This window comes from Hemitrygon akajei, chromosome 12, assembly GCF_048418815.1.
Source record: "Hemitrygon akajei chromosome 12, sHemAka1.3, whole genome shotgun sequence".
NCBI lineage: Eukaryota > Metazoa > Chordata > Chondrichthyes > Myliobatiformes > Dasyatidae > Hemitrygon > Hemitrygon akajei.
Genome location: NC_133135.1, coordinates 4,530,810 through 4,550,712, shown reverse-complemented (window position 1 = coordinate 4,550,712; position 19,903 = coordinate 4,530,810). Strand labels below are relative to the sequence as shown.

At 43.9% G+C, this 19,903-nt stretch overlaps 1 protein-coding gene across 4 annotated transcripts in view; it reads right to left on the bottom strand.

Annotated features, from left to right (window-relative positions):
- LOC140736680 (uncharacterized) overlaps positions 1 to 19,903 on the bottom strand; it is a 493,430-nt gene that overhangs the window by 423,502 nt on the left and 50,025 nt on the right. For all 4 annotated transcript variants that reach the window (XM_073062508.1, XM_073062505.1, XM_073062507.1 and 1 more), the window contains exon 2: positions 14,163 to 14,227. In XM_073062508.1, coding sequence (XP_072918609.1) covers positions 14,163 to 14,227 — 65 coding nt within the window. The remainder of the gene's footprint in view (positions 1 to 14,162; positions 14,228 to 19,903) is intronic.

Genomic DNA, 19,903 nt, shown 5'->3' with positions numbered 1-19,903 from the left:
TCCCTCTATCATCCTCCTCTCTATCTGCACTACGTCCCACTCCACGCCACGGCAATGGCTACACCTGTTTAATTATTGCTTTTATTCCTTTGGTCATTTCTGACCTGACCATTTTCGAACAATTAGACAGCCCCGCCAAGAGTGTCGTTCTGACGGCTGTCAGGGTAATTGAAACCAGAGCAGGGAGAAGCAGATGTTGCAGATGAAGTCAAAAGCACGGGCAGGTCTGCATTGTACACCAGAAGCACCTGCACCGCTGGCGGACATTCCGGAAACATCTCCAGCCCAGGTGTTCATCATCCCATGTTGTGATCAGAGGGCTGGCAGTAAAGGGTGATTACAGAAACACTGAGAGTTAATTAAATACTGTTGTCACCCTCGTGTCTTTAAGAAGCTGTTGAAAGTTCAAGCCTTTTTTTTCTTTCCTGTTAATATGATCCAAATCTTCAAGAGCCCAGAACTGGCTGGGCAAACACAGTGTGACTCCTCTCATTGTTATTAGAGTGCAGATTGCAAGGCAAAGTCAGAGATTCAGAAAGCTGCTAGATTTCTCAGTGCTAATGAATGGGTCCCTCATCTGAAATGTTAACTCTTTCTGACTCTCTCTCTCTCTGGCTATGGTGCAGGTCGATAGTAACAGGCAGAATAATAGTTCAGCATGAACTGTTGTGCTCTGTAACTATGACCCTCACTCTCTCCTCCTCTCTCTCCCTTCCTCTCCTCCTCTCTCTGCCTCTTTCTACCTCTGCAACCCCGTCTCTCTCTCTCTCTCTATAACTCTCTCTGTCTCTCTATTTTTTTCTTTCTATCTCCATCTCTCTGCCTCTCTCTTTCTTTGCTCCCCCTCTCCCCCCCCCCCCCCCGTCTCTGCCTCTCTAACTTAAAGGAAAAGATGGAGAGTCCGAAATGCAAGTCTAACTCAGGTTTTACTTACAGTGAGGCATGCATGTATCACTTGGTTGCAGATGACATACGCCATTTTATGTACAACCCACAATGCATTATGTAAACAACAAAGGATCTGTAATCAAACAATACTGTATATTTACAATGTTACTCAAATATCACTGAAATATTAAATACACAACACTCGCTGCCCTCTCCCTGTTCCCCTCTCTATCTCTCTCTTCATCAGTACTTGGGGCTATGATGTTGTGGCCATTACAGAGACTTGGATGGCTCAGGGGGAGGAATGGCTACTTCAAGTGCCAGGCTTTAGATGTTTCAGAAAGGATGTGGAGGGAGGCAAAAGAGGTGGGGGAGTGGCACTGTTGATCAGAGATAGTGTCACAGCTGCAGAAAAGGAGGAAGTCATGGAGGGGTTGTCTATGGAGTCTCTGTGGGTGGAAGTTAGGAAAAGCTCAATAACTCTACTGGGTGTTTTTTATAGACCACCCAATAGTAACAGGGACATCGAGGAGCAGATAGGGAGGCAGACTCTGCAAAGGAGTAATAATAACAGGGTTATTGTGCTGGGAGATTTTAATTTCCCAAATATCAATTGACACCTCCCTAGAGTGAGGGGTTTAGATGGGGTGGAGTTTGTTAGGTGTGTTCAGGAAGGTTTCTTGACACAATATGTAGATAAGCCTACAAGAGGAGAGGCTGTACTTGATCTGGTATTGGGAAATGAACCTGGTCAGGTGTGAGATCTCCCAGTGGGAGAGCATTTTGGAGATAGTGATCACAATTCTATCTCCTTTACTATAGCATTGGAGAGGGATAGGAACAGACAAGTTAGGGAAACGTTTAATTGAAGTAAGGGGAAATATGAAGCTATCAGGCAGGAATTTGGAAGCATAAATTGGAAACAGATGTTCTCAGGGAAACATATGGAAGAAACGTGGCAAATGTTCAGGGGATATTTGCATGGGGTTCTGCATAGATACGTTCTAATGAGACAGGGAAAGGATGGTAGGGTACAGGAACCGTGGTGTACAAAGGCTGTAGTAAATCTAGTCAAGAAGAAAAGAAGAGCTTACAAAAGGTTCAAAAACCTAGGTAATGATAGAGATCTAGAGATTATAAGGCTACTAGGAAGGAGCTTAAGAATGAAATTAGGAGAGCCAGACAGGGCCATGAAAAGGCCTTGGTGGACAGGATTAAGGAAAACCCCAAGACATTCTACAAGTATGTGATGAGCAAGAGGATAAGATGTGACAGAATAGGACCAATCAAGTGTGACAGTGGAAAAGTGTGTATGGAAACAAAGGAGATAGCAGAGGTACTTAATGAATACTTTGCTTCAGTATTCACTACGGAAAAGGATCTTGGTGATTGTAGTGATGACTTGCAGCAGACTGAAAAGCTTGAGCATGTAGATATTAAGAAAGAGGATGTACTGGAACTTCTGGAAAGCATCAAGTTGGATAAGTCCCCGGGACCAGATGAGATGTACCCCAGGCTACTGTGGGAGGCGAGGGAGGAGATTGCTGAGCCTCTGGCGATGATCTTTGCATCATCAATGAGGACAGGAGAGGTTCAGGATTGGAGGGTTGCGGATGTTGTTCCCTTATTCAAGAAAGGGAGTAGGGATAGCCCAAGAAATTATAGACCAGTGAGTCTTACTTCAGTGATAGGAAACAATAGAAAGGGTGCAGAGATCTACAAGGATGTTGCCTGGATTGGGGAGCATGCCTTATGAGAATAGGTTAAGTGAACTTGACCTTTTTTCCTTGGAGTGACTGAGGATGAGAGGTGACATGATAGAGGTGTATAAGATAATGAGAGGCATTGATTGTGTGGATAGTCAGAGGCTTTTTCCCAGTGCTGAAGTGGCTAGTACAAGAGGGCACAGTTTTAAGGTGCTTGGAAGTAGATACAGAGGAGATGTCAGGGGGAAGTTTTTTCTGTGTGGAATGAGCTTCCAGTAGAAGTGGTAGAGGCAGGTTCGATATTGTCATTTAAAGTAAAATTGAATAGGTATATGGACAGGAGAGGAATGGAGGGTTATGGGCTGAGTGCGGGTCAGTGGGATTAGGTAAGAGTAAGCGTTCAGCACGGACTAGAAGGGCCGAGATGGCCTGTTTCTGTGCTGTAATTGTTATATGGTTACTCAGAGAGTGGTGAGTGCGTGGAATGGGCTGCCAGCAGTGGTTGTGGAGGCGGATACGATAGGGTCCTTTAAGAGACTCCTGGATGGATACATGGACCTTAGAAAAATAGAGGGCTATGGGTAAGCCTAGGTAGTTCTAAGGTAGGGACATTTTCGGCACAGCTTTGTGGGCCAAAGGGCCTGTATTGTGCTGTGGGTTTTCTATGTTTCTATATTTCTATCTTTCTCTCTCTCAGCCTCTCTCTCTCTGTTTCGGTTTCTTTCTGTCTCTGGCTCTCTCTCTGTCCCAATCTCTCTCCCTACTGATGAACATGCTGAATGTTTCCAGTATTTCCCTTGGTCTACCTCAATGCACTGTGTAATGATCTGATCTGTATGAACAGTACGCAAGACAAGCTTTTCACTGTAGCTCAGTACATGTGACAATAATAATCAATACCAGTCCAGATCTATTTATTTTTTCTGTTTGTATTTGTACCGTTTGTTGTCTTAGACACATTGGTTGTTTGTCCATCCTGTAGGGTGCAGTCTTTCATTGATTCCATTGTGTTTCTTGAATTTATTGAGTATGCTCTCCGGAGAATGAATCTCTGGGTTATCCATGGTGACAAACATGTACTTTGATAATAAATTTACTTTGAACTTTTTCCCTAAGGGGTCTGCCTCATGGGTCCAGAGACCTGGGCTTGATCCCGACCTCCAGTGCTGTAAGTTTGCACCTTCTCCCTGTGATCACTCGGGTTTTCCCGGGAAGCTCCGGTTTTCCTCGCACATTCCACATCCTCTAGACGTGCAGGTCGGTAGGTTAATCATCCCCAGTGTGTGTGTGAGGGGTGGGGTCTGGGGAGAGCCGATGGGAATTTTGGGTGGATAAACTGAGATCAGTGCAAGTCGGTGGTTGGTGGTTGACACGGACACGCAAAGTCAGAGAGAGACAAGGCACAAGGGGTGGCCCTTTGGCTTAAACCATCTCTTCTCGCTGTTGCCATTGGGAAGGAGGAACAGGAGCCTCAGGACCCTCACCATCAGGTTCAGGAAAGGTTATCGCCCCACAACCATTAGACTCCTGAACCAGAGGGGATAACTACTCAACTTCACTCACCCCATCACTGAACTGTTCCCTAAACCTATAGACTCACTTTCAAAGACTCTTCATCTCATGTTTTCAATATTTATTGCTTATTTATTTAATTAGAGACACCACCCATCTTGAATGTTCTCTCTTCTTCCCTCTCAGATTGAGTAGAAGATACAAAAGCCTGAAAGCAGGCTCAAGGACAGCTTCTTCCCAGACTGTAGGATACCTTCTACCCAGACAGAAGGGCAGATTATACCCAGACTAGTGGACAGCTTCTACCCTGTTGTTATCAGACACTTGAACGGACCTTTTGGTACAATAAACATGGACTCTTGCCCTCACAATCTACATCATTATGACCTTGCACATTATTGTCCAGCTGCACTTCACATTCTCTGTAACTATAACAACTTATTCTTCATTCTGCTAGTATTTTACCTTGTTCTACCTCAATGCACTGTGCAAAGATCTGATTTGTGAGGGCATTATTACAATTTTTCACTGTACCCCGGTACATATAACAATAATAAACCAATTTACTAAAAATATCAAAGGAAGGGTTGCCATCTATATTGATTGATTATTTTATTTTATTTAGAGCTACACCACAGTAACAGGCACTTCTTGGACAATGAGCCCATACTGCCCAATTGAAGTCCAAAGTTCAAAGTAAAGTTTATTATCAGAGTACACATGTCACCACGTACAATCCTGAGATTCTTTTCCTACGAGCAAATCTATGGAACAGCAATTGTAAGCTGTAAACATCAGAAACTGTTAACTGTAAACAAACTGCAAATGCAGATATAAATAAACAACAATAAATAACAAGCATGGAATAACAACATAACAGAGTCCTTAAGTAAGTGTAGCTACCCCCTTTTGTTCAAGAGCCTGATGGTTGAGGGGTAATAACTGTTCTTGAACTTGGTGGTGCGAGTCCTGAGGCTCCTGTACCTTCCACCTGATGGCAGCAGTGAGAAAAGAGCACGGCCTGGGCGGTGAGGATCTTTGATGATGGATGCTGCTTTTCTACGGCTATGTTTCATGTAGACGTGCTCAACAGTTGGGAGGGCTTTACCCATGATATACTGGGCTGAATCCACTACCTTTTGTAGGATTTTCCGCTCAAAGACATTGGTGTTTCCATACCGGGCCGTAATGCAGCCAGCCAGCACACTGTCTACCACACATCTGTAGACGTTTGCCAAGGTTTTTGATAACATGCCAAATCTCCAGCCTCCTGAGGAAGTAGAGGTGCTGTCGTGCTTTCTTGGCAATAATATTTATATGACGGGTCCAGGGCAGGTTTCTGAGATGGAAACATTCATGAATTTAAATACACTGACCCTCTCCACCTCTGATCCTTCAATGATTACTGGCTGATGGACCTCTGGTTTCCCTCTCCTGAAGTCTACAATCAGTTCCTTGGTCTTATAGACATTGAGTGAAAGGGTGTTGTTATTACGCCACTCAGCCAAATTTTCAATCTCCCTCCTGTATGCTGATCCATCACCCCCTTTGATACGGCCCACAACAGTGGTGTCATCACCAGATTTGTATATGGTGTTGGAGTGGTACTTAGCCACGCAGTCATAGTCGTAAAGCGAGTAGAGAACGGGGCTAAGTACACATCCCTGCAGTGCTTCTGTGCTGATGGAAATTGTGGGGGAGATGTTTTTGCCAATCCAGACTGACTGGGGTCTACAGGTGAAGAGATCCAGGATCCAGTTGCACAAGGGGTATTGAGACCCAGGTCTTGGAGTTTACTGATTATTTTGAGGGGATGATGGTGTTAAATGCTGAGCTGTAATCAATAAAGAGCATCCTGATGTATGCATCTTTGCTGTCCAGATGTTCCAGGTCATACCTTATGAACAACTAACTGGTATGCCTTTGGGATGTGGGAGGAAACCGGAGCACCCAGGGGAAACCCACAGACTCCTTTCAGAACCAGTTCAGGAGCATGAAACCCACACTCAGCCTCGCAGGAACAGTTTCTTCCCCTCTGCCATCAGCTTACTGAATGGACAATGAAACCATTAACACAACCTCACTACTTTTTCCTCGTTTGTTTGCGCTAATTCAATTTAATTCTTATATATACTTCATATTGCGATTTATTTTTTAAATTATTATGTATTACAATGTACTGCTGCTGCAAAACAACATATTCCACGACCTATGTCAATGGTATTAAACCTGACTCTGGTTCAGACAGCAGGGGGCTTGTACCTGGGTCACTGGCACCATAACAGCATTACACTAACCATGCCATCCCGTAAGCAACTTCACTTCCGTCTTGTCGGTTTCAACAAGAGAAGATGAAGATGACGACTCTGAGACAACCAAACATAATCTGAGCCTGGTGTATCTCCAGATGTTGGCTGCCTCACCAGATCACAGCTGGGAGTGAAACAATTTGTCGGAACTGGATCTGGTGTTGGTTAAAGTTAATAGATGAGTATTTCAACATTTCAATTGACACTTAGGCTAAGGAAATGATGTTCCTTTGTTCTGCAGCAACGACAGCTCACACTGCAACTAAATTATAGGCCTGAAGGTCAAAATGAGCAACTTTCTACAGGTGTACCAAGGAGAGCATTCACCTGGTACAGAGGGGCCACTGCACAGGATCGGAATTAGCCGCAGAAAGTTGTAAACTCAGCCAGCTCCATCGTGGGCTCTAGGTTCTACACAATCGAGGACATCTTCAAAAGGTGATGCCTTAAAAAGGCAGCATCCCTCTTTAAGGACCCCCATCACCCAGGACATGCTACCATCAAGGAGGTGGTACAGGAGTCTGAAGACACACACTCATTGCTGGGGATAAGCTCCATTCGATGCAGGTTGACTGTTCCATTGGGTCCTGGATAATGGACTACCTACCTGACTGGCTAGAAGCCGCACTGGGGCCCCACAGGGGACTGTATCGGCTCCCTCTGTTTACCCTGTATACGTCGGACATTAGATACAACATAGTATCATGTCATCTGCAGAAATTCTGTAGACACTCAGCAATAGATGGGTTCATAAAGGAGGAGGGGAGGATGAACACAGGGCCCTGGTGGAGGACTTTGTCAAATGGTGCAAGCTGAATCATCTGCAGCTCAACATCAGTAAGACAAAGGAGATGGTGATGGACTTTAGGATGACTAAGGCTGCACTGCTCCATGTTTCTATTGATGGTGAGGACGTGGATATGGTGAGGATTTATAAGTACCTGGGGGTGCATCTGGATGACAGACTTGAGTGCAGCACCAACACAGAGGCTGTGTACAAGAAGGGCCAGAGTTGCCTCTACTTCCTGAGGAGACTGAGGTCCTTTGGGGTATGCTGGCCTCGCCTTCACGTTTTACCAGTCTATTGTCACCAGTACAATCTTCTATGCGGTGGTGTGCTGGGGCAATGGTATCAACACAGGTGATGCCAACAGGCTCAATAAACTGATTAGAAAGGCTGGCTCTGTTATAGGAGACAAACTGGACACACTGGGGTCTGTGGTAGAACAAAAGACCCTACAGAAAATTCTGGCAATTCTGGACAAAGTTTCTCACCCTCTGCATGGCAGCTTGGCTGAACAGAGGAGCACTTTCATTAATAGTGTGCTGCTCCATAAGCGCTAAATGAGGTCATTCTTACCCTCGGCCATTGGGCTCTATAATGAATCAGCCTATAGCCGGGGAAGTGATGACCCCCCCCCTCCTATTACACTGTTATTAGCCTCTGTTTACCAGAACTCTGTTTACCACACCCTGCTATCATGGACACTTTGCGCAATACTACCATCACTTCTTATCTGGATGGCGAAAATGCGCAACCCATTACTGTATAATATTACAGTAATTCTTGCATTACCATCTATCAGTGTGGACCTGGAAATCTTGTACATTTTGCATATCTTATTTTCCAGGTAACTTTTTATAGTAACTTGTTTTTTTTTTTAATTTTTCTTACTTGTCTTCTAATATTTGTGTATCTGTGCACTTGATTCCTTTGGGATCAATAAAGCATACATCTATCCATCCATCCATCCATACATCTATCCGTCCGTCCGTCCATCCATCCGTCCATCCATCCGTCCATCCATCCTTCCATCCATCCTTCCATCCGTCCATCCGTCCATCTATCCATCCGTCCGTCCGTCCATCCGTCCATCCGTCCATCCGTCCATCCGTCCATCCATCTATCCATCCATCCGTCCATCCGTCCATCCATCTATCCATCCATCCGTACATCCATCCGTCCATCTGTCCATCCGTCCATCCGTCCATCCATCTATCCATCCGTCTGTCCATCCATCTATCCATCCATCCTTCCATACATCTATCCGTCCGTCTATCCGTCCATCCATCCTTCCATACATCCATCCGTCCGTCTATCCGTCTATCCATCCATCCATCCATCTGTCCATCCATCCATCCATCCGTACATCTATCCGTCCATCCATCCGTACATCCATCCGTCCGTCCATCCGTCCATCCATACATCTATCCGTCCATCCATCCGTCCATCCATCTATCCATCCATCCATCCATCCATCCGTACATCTATCCATCCATCCATCCGTACATCTATCCATCCATCCATACATCTATCCATCCATCCATCCATCTATCCATCCATCCATCCATCTATCCATCCAGCTATCCATCCATCTATCCATCCATCCATCTATCCATCCATCTCAACCCTTCAGGAAAAGCTTCTCCGCCTCTGCCGTCAGATTTCTGGATGGACAATGAACACTACCTCCCTGATTCGTTTTTTTGCTCTCCTTTTTTACTACTTAGTTCAATTGTTTATATATATTTCAGATTGTAATTTATAATTGTTAAAATTATTATGTATTGCAATATTGCTGCCACAAAACAACATATTTCATGACATATGTGAATGATATGCCCTTGATGTCACAAAACAGAGGAGCTGATAGTGGAACACAGGAGGAATTGAGATGGCTAACCCCTATTGACATCAATAGATCTGGGGTTGAGAGGGTAAACAGCTTCAAATTTCTTGGCACCGACATCATCGAGGACCTTATGTGGTCTGTACACACCAGCTGTGTAGAGAAAAAGGCACAAAACGCCTCTTTCACCTCAGACGGTTGAGGAAGTTTGGTATGAGCCCCCAAATCCCAAGAACTTTCTATAGGAGCACAATTGAGAGCATCCTGACTGGCTGCATCACTGCCTGGTATGGGAACTGTACCTCCCTTAATTACAGGATTCTGCAGAGAATGGTGTGGACAGCCCAGCGTACCTGTAGTTGTGAATTTCCCATGTTTCTGTTACATGGGGGCGACGGAGGAGAACCCAAGTGCAGGACACTGCCACGTCGACTCAGTTGGGGAGGCTGGCGCAGACCTGAACGTAGAGCAGGAAACTAGAGAAATCTTGACAAGGAGACGGGATTCACAGGGACTCTCTAGAAGCTAGAGCGGAACTTAGAGCTACCGGTTCTAATCGGAACAGGGAACGAAGTATCACACGAGAATTGACCAATGAACTGGCAACCTGTGATAGAGTCGCCATCGTATTTATTTCCCAGTCTCTGATGAAAGCCAGGTGTACGGTAATTGGGTAACTAGCAGCAATTGACTGAAATTGGGGCATGATCAGGGAGAAAGAAGTGTTAAAGGGGAACGGCCAACCGGAACCATGACAGTTTCAGGACATTTACAAGGACCCGTAGGATCATTGGGGACCCAAGCCATTCCAACCACAATCTATTCCAGCTGCTACCATCTGTGAACCGGTACCACAGCATAAAAGCCAGGACTAACAGGCTCCAGGACAGCTTCTTCCACCAGGCCATCAGACTGATGAACTCACACTGATTTGTGTGTCCTCTGTATTACACTGACTGTTCTATTTATTATAAATTACTATGATTGCACATTTCACATTTAGACGGAGACGTAATGTAAAGATTTTTACTCCATGTATGTGAAGGATAGAAGAAATAAAGTCAATTCAATTCATGATATGAAATCTGGTCTGATTCTGAATGAAGTTCAAGCTGTTGGTTTTTATATTTTATGACTCTGTACGATGGTCTGGTATGGAAATTCCAATGCCCAGCAATGGAAAGGTCTACGTACAGTGGTGGATAGAGCCGTCTATCACACGGAGCGCTAGCGCAAGAACGCAGCATCCCACCATCTCCACACTACTACCACTGGGAAGGAGGTACAGGAGCCTCAGGCTGCACATCACCAGGTTCAGGAACAGTTACTTATTTATTTATTTTATTTAGAGATACAGTGTGGAGTGCCACAACGCCCCAGCAACCCTGACAAACATTCTAGGCAGGAAAACTGTCATACCTCTCTCAGTCTCGTAGAAAGAGATTAGCTTTATCACAGGTACATCAAAACATTCAGTGAAGTGTGTCGTTTGCATCAAACCAAATCAGCAAGCATTGTGCTGACCAGCCCACAGAGCATGCTCACAATTTACTAACCCCTAACCTATACATCTTTGGACTGTAGGAGGAAACTGGAGCACCCCGAGGAAGCCACCACAGCCATGGGAAGAACATACAAGCTTCTTACAGGCAGTGACAGGAATTGAAGCTGAATCTTACAGCTGGCTGTAACACACTGTGCTAACTGCTACACTACCGAGCCAGTCAATCCCATCCCACCCCCACTCCAGTCTTTTGCATAAGCACCCCTCTTCAAAGTAAATTTATTGTCTAAGTACATATATGTCACCATATGCAGCCCTGAGATTCATTTTCGTGTTGGCAATCGCAGGAAAATAAAGAAATGTAATAGAATTTATGAAAAATGATACATAAATAAAAGCTCTGCTATGGATAGTCCCATCCCCAACTGAGGGTGGGCATGTGGCTAGCAACCCCATCCCGTAAAATCCCAGAGTTACAGTAGCTCCAAAGACCTCATCCCTGGCAGAGGAAGGATCTCCACCTAGAAGATATATGAGGCTGTGCGCTGAAAGTGGAAGTCACGGGCTGACCAACCTTCTACTAGCCCAGGACTGAGGACTCTGGCAAGCTGCCATCAGTGGCCAATCCCCCAGTAGGGGTGATGGACTTAAGAAGACAGAAGGCCATAAGATATAGGAGCAGAGTCAGGCCATTTGGCCCATAATGTCTACTCCACTATTTCATCATGGCTGATCCATTTTCCTTCTCAGCCCCAATCTCCGGCCTTCCCCCCAACCCTCATCTCCCTTCATGCCCTGAGTAATCAAGAAGATATCAACCTCTGCCTTAAAAATACCCAGTAACTTTGCCTCCACAGCCACCTGTGGTAACGAATTCCACAGATTCCACTGGGTAAAGAAATTTGCCCTAGTCTCCATTCTAATAGGTCATCCCTCTGTTCTGAGGCTGTGCCCTCTGGTCTTGACTCTCCCACCATAGGAAACATCTTCTTCACATCCACTCTATCAAGGCCTTTCAACATTCAATAGGTTTCAATGCGATCACCCCTCATTCTTCTAAATTCCAGTGAATACAGGCCCAGAGCCATCAAACGTTCTTCATATGACTTTCAATCCTGGAATCATTTTCGTAAACCTCCTTTGAGCCCTCTCCAATGTCAACACATCCTTTCTAGGATAAGGGGCTCAAAACTGCTCACAATACTCCGAGAGAGGCCTCACCAGTGCTTTATAAAGCCTCAATGTTACATCTTTGCTTTTATTTTCTAATCCTCTTGAAATGAATGCTAACATTGCATTTGCCTTCCTCACCACTGACTCAACCTGCAAATTAACCTTACGGGAGTCCTCAACAATGATTCTCAAGTCCCTAGGCACCTCAGATATTTGAATTTTCTCTGCATTTAGCAAATAGTCTACTATTTTATTTCTTCTACCGAAAAGCATGACCATACACTTCCTGACACTGTATTCCATCTGCCATTTCTTTGCCTATTCTCCTAATCTGTCTAAGCCCTTCTGTAGCCTCTCTATTTCCTCAAAACTACCTGCCCTCTACCTATCTTCATACTGTCTGCAGACTTGGCTCCAACACTATCAATTCTGTCATCCAAGTCATTGACCTATAGAAACATAGAACATAGAGGTAATGCATATGTCAAAGGAAAAATTAGCCCGTATTTTTCCCCAATATTAATCCTATTTATGTTAGATGTAATATTGAGGTGGCCTCTTTAACACGCATGTTCTGGTCTTGTATCAAGTTAGATAATTTTTGGAAAGAAGTCTTTAAAACTTTATCTGAATTTGGATCTACAACCGATTTTACTTACAGCAATTTTTGGGATCATTCCATCGGAAGCAGGAGATATTCCTGTTTCCACTCAACGGATGATAGCTTTTACAGCTTTATTGGCTAGGAGAGCCGTTTTGCTGAAATGGAAGGATTCTAATCCACCTATTGTTATTAATTGGCTTGCCTCCATTATGTCCTGTTTAAGTTTAGAGAAAATCAGAAGTTGGACATTTGATACATCCTCTAAATTTGAGGAAACTTGGCGACCTTTTATTCAGGATTTTCATAGGCTCTGACTTATGGCCCTTCCAGTTACCTTTCTGAAGTTTTGGATTTGATCAGGAAGTTTTTCCTTGTTTTTTTTTGCTTTCACCCTCAGTTTGAGCTGCCCAGTTCCTTTTTCTTTTGTTTTTGTTTTTTTTTTGGTGTTTTGGAGTTTTTTTTCTGTACATTTCAATTATAAAAGTTTCTTTATCTTTTTTCTCTTTTTATGGGTATGAGGAGAATCAATTACCTTTCTCTTTATTATATACTATTAGATTAATACTATGTTTGATCTTGATAATGTTTATTTTTCATTTTATTCAGACTGTTATTCATATAGATATTTGTTCATAATTCTCTTTTATATATATATATATATATATAGATATATATATATATATATTTATATATATATATATATATGTGTGTGTGTGTGTGTGTGTGTGTGTGTGTGTGTGTGTGTGTGTGTGTGTGTGTGTATACTTTTTTTTAAACTAATAAAAAGATTGATAAAGAAGAAACATAGAACACAGAAAACCTACAGCACAATACAGACCCTTCAGCCCACAATGCTGTGCCAAACATGTACTTACTTAGAAATTACCTAAGATTACCCATAGTCATATAACATAAAAAGAAGTGGTCCCAACACAGACTCCTGTAGAACACCACTGGTCATTGGCAGACAACTAAAAATAGGCTTCCTTTATTCCCACCCATTGCCTCCTGCCAATCAGCCAATGCTCCATCCATGCTAATATCTTTCCTGTAATACCATGGCCTCTTAACTGGTCAAGCAGCCTCAGATACGGCTCCTTTTCAAAGGACTTTGGAAAATCCAAGTACACAACATCAAGCGCTTCTCCTTTGTCAATAATGCTTGTTATTCTAATATGGGTCTCTATTATAGAAAGGAACGAGGACAGGGAGATGGGAATCACAGCTGGGAAAAGGGGAAGAGAGAGGGGAGGGAGTGGGAAGTTCCAGAGAGACATTCTGTAATGATCAATAAACCAATCGTTTGGAATCAAATGACCTTGCCTGGTGTCTCAGGGCTGAGTGTGTCTACACCCATGTAAACCCCCCCACCCCTGACATTCCACCCTCACCATTCCCAACATCTTTGGCTCCCAACAGATTTACAAACTCGCTCTCAGCTCCACATTGAAAAATGCAGGACTGTGCTAAAGTCTTAGGCACCATAGCTCTGAATATTTGCACAGTACTGTATATAATTTTAAAAAATTAAATAAATAGTGCAAAAAGTAAAAACAAAAGAAAAATAGTGATGTAATGTATGTGGGTTCATTGTCCACAGAGAAATCTGATGGCAGAGGGGAAGAAACTGTTCATGAAACATTGTGCTGTGTCTTCAGCCTCCAGTACCTTTGGAACACACTTCGGAGTGTGTTGGCTCACTTCAGAGAGAATGGGAAACACTTTTAGCTTTGAGAAAAATGAGTCAATTGAGCAATTATTTAGTCTTTACTATTTTTCTCACTGACATTTTTTGTTCACAATACTGAGATGCAAAAAGTGTGCGTAATATCTTACCTTGTGAGTGGACTGGTATAATTCCAACAGCCATACATATTGCGACCAGGAAGAGTAGGGTTTTCCTGGAGCAAAAACAGACAAGGTTAGTCAATCGTAACAGTTACTGCATCAGAATCATAGAGTAAAAACCAGGCCCTTCAACCCATCACAACCCTACTGTACTATCACACTTTAACAAAATGGAGTTTATTTTCATCTGCACAAGACCACCTGTGCACAGGTGCAAGAAAAACATCAATTATATATATTTTTAGTAGAACATGGAACAGAAAAATCTACGCACATTACAGTCCCTTTGGCGTACCTGTACCTCACTGTACCTTTACCTCATGGAACCTGTACCTCACCGTACCTGTACCTCACTGTACCTTTACCTCATGGAACCTGTACCTCACCGTACCTGTACCTCACTCTACCTGTACCTCACTGTACTTGTATCATACCATACCTGTGCTTCACCGTACCTGTACCTCACTCTACCTGTACCTCACTGTACCTGTACCTCACCGTACCTGTACCTCACCGTACCTGTACCTCACTCTACCTGTACCTCACCATACCTGTACCTCACTCTACTTGTACCTCACTGCACCTGTACTCACACTACCTGCATCTCACTGCAGCTTTATCTCACAGTACATGTACTTCACCATACGAGTACCTCACCCTACCTTTACCCCACTCTACCTGTGCCACACTGTACCTGTATCTTACCATAGCTTTACCTTTACACGTACTTCACCATGCCTGTACCCCTCTCCACCAGCATCTCACCCTACCTTTACCCCACTCTACCTGTGCCACACTGTACCTGTATCTTACCATAGCTTTACCTTTACACGTACTTCACCATGCCTGTACCCCTCTCCACCAGCATCTCACCCTACCTTTACCCCACTCTACCTGTGCCACACTGTACCTGTATCTTACCATAGCTTTACCTTTACACGTACTTCACCATGCCTGTACCCCTCTCCACCAGCATCTCACCCTACCTTTACCCCACTCTACCTGTGCCACACTGTACCTGTATCTTACCATAGCTTTACCTTTACACGTACTTCACCATGCCTGTACCCCTCTCCACCAGCATCTCACCCTACCTTTACCCCACTCTACCTGTGCCACACTGTACCTGTATCTTACCATAGCTTTACCTTTACACGTACTTCACCATGCCTGTACCCCTCTCCACCAGCATCTCACCCTACCTTTACCCCACTCTACCTGTGCCTCTCTATATCTGTACCTCATCATACATCTAACTCTCCATACATGTATCTCACTGTAACTATGCCTCACTGTCCCTGTACCTCACCATACCTTTACCTCACCGTACATGTGCCTCTCCGTACCTGTGCCCCACTCTACCTATGCCTCACCTCACCTGTACCCATCTCTACCTGTACCTCTCTCTACCTGTACCTCACCGTACTTTTACCTCTGTCTATCTGTGACTCTCCGTACATGTGCCTCTCCATACCTGCACCTCTCTCTACCTGTATTCACAACATGAACTCAATATAAACATTGTGCTCTTAAGAACAATCTGTTACATTTTGCATTGACACAGCACCTTTCTGTGTACTTTTGCAGAAAGAAAATGTGCCTACTCTGCAGGGAGAATGGTACAAATTCAGAGAAACACACACATAATGCAAGCTGGGCTCAGCTGGTTAGGCAGCATCTATGGAGGGGAATAAAGGCTGATATTTCAGTCGACACCCTTCATCCGGACTGGCAAGGATATCGGCTGCAACTCCATGATCAGTAAATAAATTTCAACCAGCAATAAATTCAATGCTTTTCAGTCAAGATTTTGATAATATTCCAGAGCATCTACAAGAAGCACTGACACAAGACAGCAGCCTCCATCATTAAGGATTGAGGCCGTGTTCTCTTCTCGTTGATGCCAATAGTGAGGAGTTACAGCAGTGATAGCCTGACTCGCTGCATCACAGAATGGGATGAAAACACCAATGACCAGGAACAGAAAAGTCTGCAGAAAGTGATGGATACAGCCCAGTCCATCACAGCCAAAGCCTTCACAAAATGGAGCACATTTACAAGAAGCAGCGCCACACAAAAGCAGCATCCATCTTCAAGGACCCCACCATCCAGGCTACGCTCTCATAAGAGAGAGAGATGAAGCATATTAGCTTTACTTTGATACACACAGCGGAATACAGTCACTTACATCAAATCAAACCAAACCAGTGAAGACTGTGCTGGGGGAGTGTGGAGAACTACATATACCTGTCTGGACACGCCCCCCCGCTGACTGCTCCTGTGGCTCCTCCCACAGACCCCGGTATAAAGGCGATTGGGGACACCGCCCCGGCCTCAGTCTCCAGGATGCAGTGTGGTGGTCAATTGCTGCTTGTTCTTTCTTCCAGCCAATAAAAGCCTATATCTCGCCTCACGTCTCCAAGAGTTATTGATGGTGCATCAGGGAGCCATGAGTGTCACCACACTTCCAGCACCAAAATAGCCATCTCTGTAACTTTAACTCAAACGGGAACTTTTCTGGAACGTGGTAGGAAACTGGAGCACACAGAGGAAACCCACATGGTCATGCGGAGAACAGACAAACTCCTTCCAGACGTCAGGAATTGAACACAGATCTCAAAGCTGGATTACATTAACCATTACATACTGTGCCAGGCCACATATCACTACCACCATCAGGCGCGGGAGACTGGAGCCTTAAATCCTGCACCACCAGCTTCAGGAACAACCATTACCCTGCAACCACCAGACTCCTGAAGGTGTGTGGAAAACCTCACTCACCACAACACCGAACTGCTTCCACAACTTACAGACAGCAACTCATCTTCTCAGTATTATTTACTTATTTGCAAAGTCTGTCTTCTTTTGCATGTAGCTCATTTATCAGTCTTTCTTTAACATCTTTCGTAAATTATATTGTTCAATTGCTTCACTTTCCTGTAAATGCCCACAAAAAATTAGTCTCAAGGTAGTATACAATATGTACTATGAAAATAAATAATAATAAATTATTATCATAAATTATATGATAATAAATAAACAGTAAGGGCAAAAAGACCCTAATGGGTGTTGTCTACAGGCCCCCAGACAGTAGCATGGATATTGGGTGCAAGTTGAATAGGGAGTTAACATTGGCATGTGGCAAAGGTAATGTCGCAGTAGTTATGGGGGATTTCAACATGCAGGTGAACTGGGAGAATCAGGTTGGTGCTAGACCCCAGGATAGGGAGTTTGTAGAGTGCCTACGGGATGCATTCTTGGAACAGCTTGTACGAGAGCTGACCAGGGACAAGGCTATTCTGGATTTAGTCTTGTGTAATGAACAGGATTTGATAAGCGATCTTGAAGTAAAGGAGCCATTAGGAGGTAGTGACCATAATATGATTAGTTTTTATCTGCAATTTGAGAGGGATTAGGGCAGATCGGAGGTGTCAGTGTTGCAGTTGAACAAAGGAGACTATGGAGCCATGAGGGAGGAGCTGGCCAAAGTTAAATGGATGGATATCCTAGCAGAAAAGACAGTGGAACAGCAATGGCAGGTATTCTTGGGAATAATGCACAAGGTGCAAAATCAGTTCATCCCCCAGAGAAGGAAGGATTCAAAGGGGGGAAAGGGGCCACAGTGGTTGACAAAAGAAGTCAGAGATTGCATAGCATTAAAAAAAAAGGAAGTATGACAGAGCTAAGGTGAGTGGGAGGACAGATGATTGGGAATTTTTTAAGGAACAACAGAACTTAACTAAAAAGGCAATACAGGGAGAAAAAATGAGTTACGAATGCAAGCTAGCCAGGAATATAAAGGAGGATAGCAAAAGCTTTTTTAGGTATGTGAAGAGAAAGAAGATAGTCAAGAACAATGTTGGGCTCTTGAAGAATGATTTGGGTGAAATTGTTATGGGAAACAGAAATGGCAGAAGAATTTAATAAGTACTTTAGATCTGTCTTCACTAGGGAAGACAAGCAATCTCCCAGATGTATTGATGGGCCAAGGACATAGGGTAACAGAGGAACTGAAACAGATTGACATTAGGAAGGAAACGGGACTAATGGGAGTAGACTAATGGGACTGAAGGCTAACAAGTCCCCAGGTCCAGATGGTCTGCATCCTAGGGTACTAAAGGAGGTGGCTCTGGAAATTGCGGATGCATCGGTAATCATTTTCCAATGTTCCTTAGATTCAGGATCAGTTCCTGAGGATTGGAGAATGGCTAATGTTATATCACTTTTTAAGAAAGGAGGGAGGGAGAAAACAGAAAACAGAAAACAGCCTAACATCAGTAGTGAGGAAGATGCTAGAGTCCATTATTAAAGATGAAATAGTGGCATATCTAGATAGCAGTGACAGGATTGGGCCAAGCCAGCATGGATTTACCAAGGGCAAATCATGCTCGACTAATCTATTGGAGTTTTGAGGATGTAACCAGGAAGTTAGACAAGAGAGATCCAGTGGATGTAGTGTACCTCAATTTTCAGAAGGCATTTGATAAGGTCCCACATAGGAGATTGGTGGGTAAAATCAGAGCTCATGGCATTGGGGGGAAGATATTGACATGGATAGAAAACTGGTTGGCAGATAGAAAGCAAAGGGTAGTGGTGAATGGGTGTTTCTCGGAATGGCAGGTGGTGACTAGTGGGGTGCCACAGGGACTGTTTACAATTTACATCAACGATTTAGATGAAGGCATTGAGAATAACATCAGCAAGTTTGCTGATGATACTAAGCTGGGTGGCAGTGTGACATGTGATGAGGATGTTAGGAGAATTCAGGGTGACTTGGATAGGCTGAATGAGTGGGCAGATACTTGGCACATGACGTTTAATGTGAATAAGTGTAAGATTATCCACTTTGGGAGTAAGAACAGGAAGGCAGACTATTATCTGAATGGTGTAGAGTTAGGTAAGGAGAAATACAAAGAGATCTAGGAGTCCTTGTTCATCAGTCACTGAAGGTGAATGAGCAAGTGCAGCAGGCAGTGAAGAAGGCTAATGGAATGTTGGCCTTTATTACAAAGGGAATTGAGTACAAGAGCAAGGAAATCCTCTTGCATTTGTACAGAGCCCTGGTGAGACCACACCTGGAGTATTGTGTACAGTTTTGGTCTCCAGGGTTAAGGAAGGACATCCTGGCAGTAGAGGAAGTGCAGCGTAGATTCACAAGGTTAATTCCTGGGATGTCTGGACTGTCTTACACAGAGAGGTTAGAGAGACTGGGCTTGTACACGCTGGAATTAAGGAGATTGAGAGAGGATCTGATTGCAACATATAAGATTATTAAGGGATTGGACAAGGTAGAGGCAGGAAATATGTTCCAGATGCTGGGAGAGTCCAGTACCAGAGGACATGGTTTAAGAATAAGGGGTAGGTCATCTAGGACAGAGTTAAGGAAAAACTTCTTCTCCCAGAGAGTTGTGGGGGTGTGGAATGCACTGCCTCGGAATGCAGTGGAGGCCAATTCTCTGGATGCTTTCAAGAAGGAGCTAGATAGGTATCTTATGGATAGGGGAATCAAGGGATATGGGGACAAGGCAGGAACTGAGCATTGAAAGTAGATGATCAGCCATGATCTCAGAATGTCGGTGCAGGCTCGAAGGGCCGAATGGTCTATGTCTGCACCTATTGTCTATACATTATAATACATTTTCCTGTAACTTTGACATTGATTTCCCATACTGAGCAATTCAGAAAATAATTTGTGATCAAAAGATGCCTCACAGTGACCTCTTGGCCAG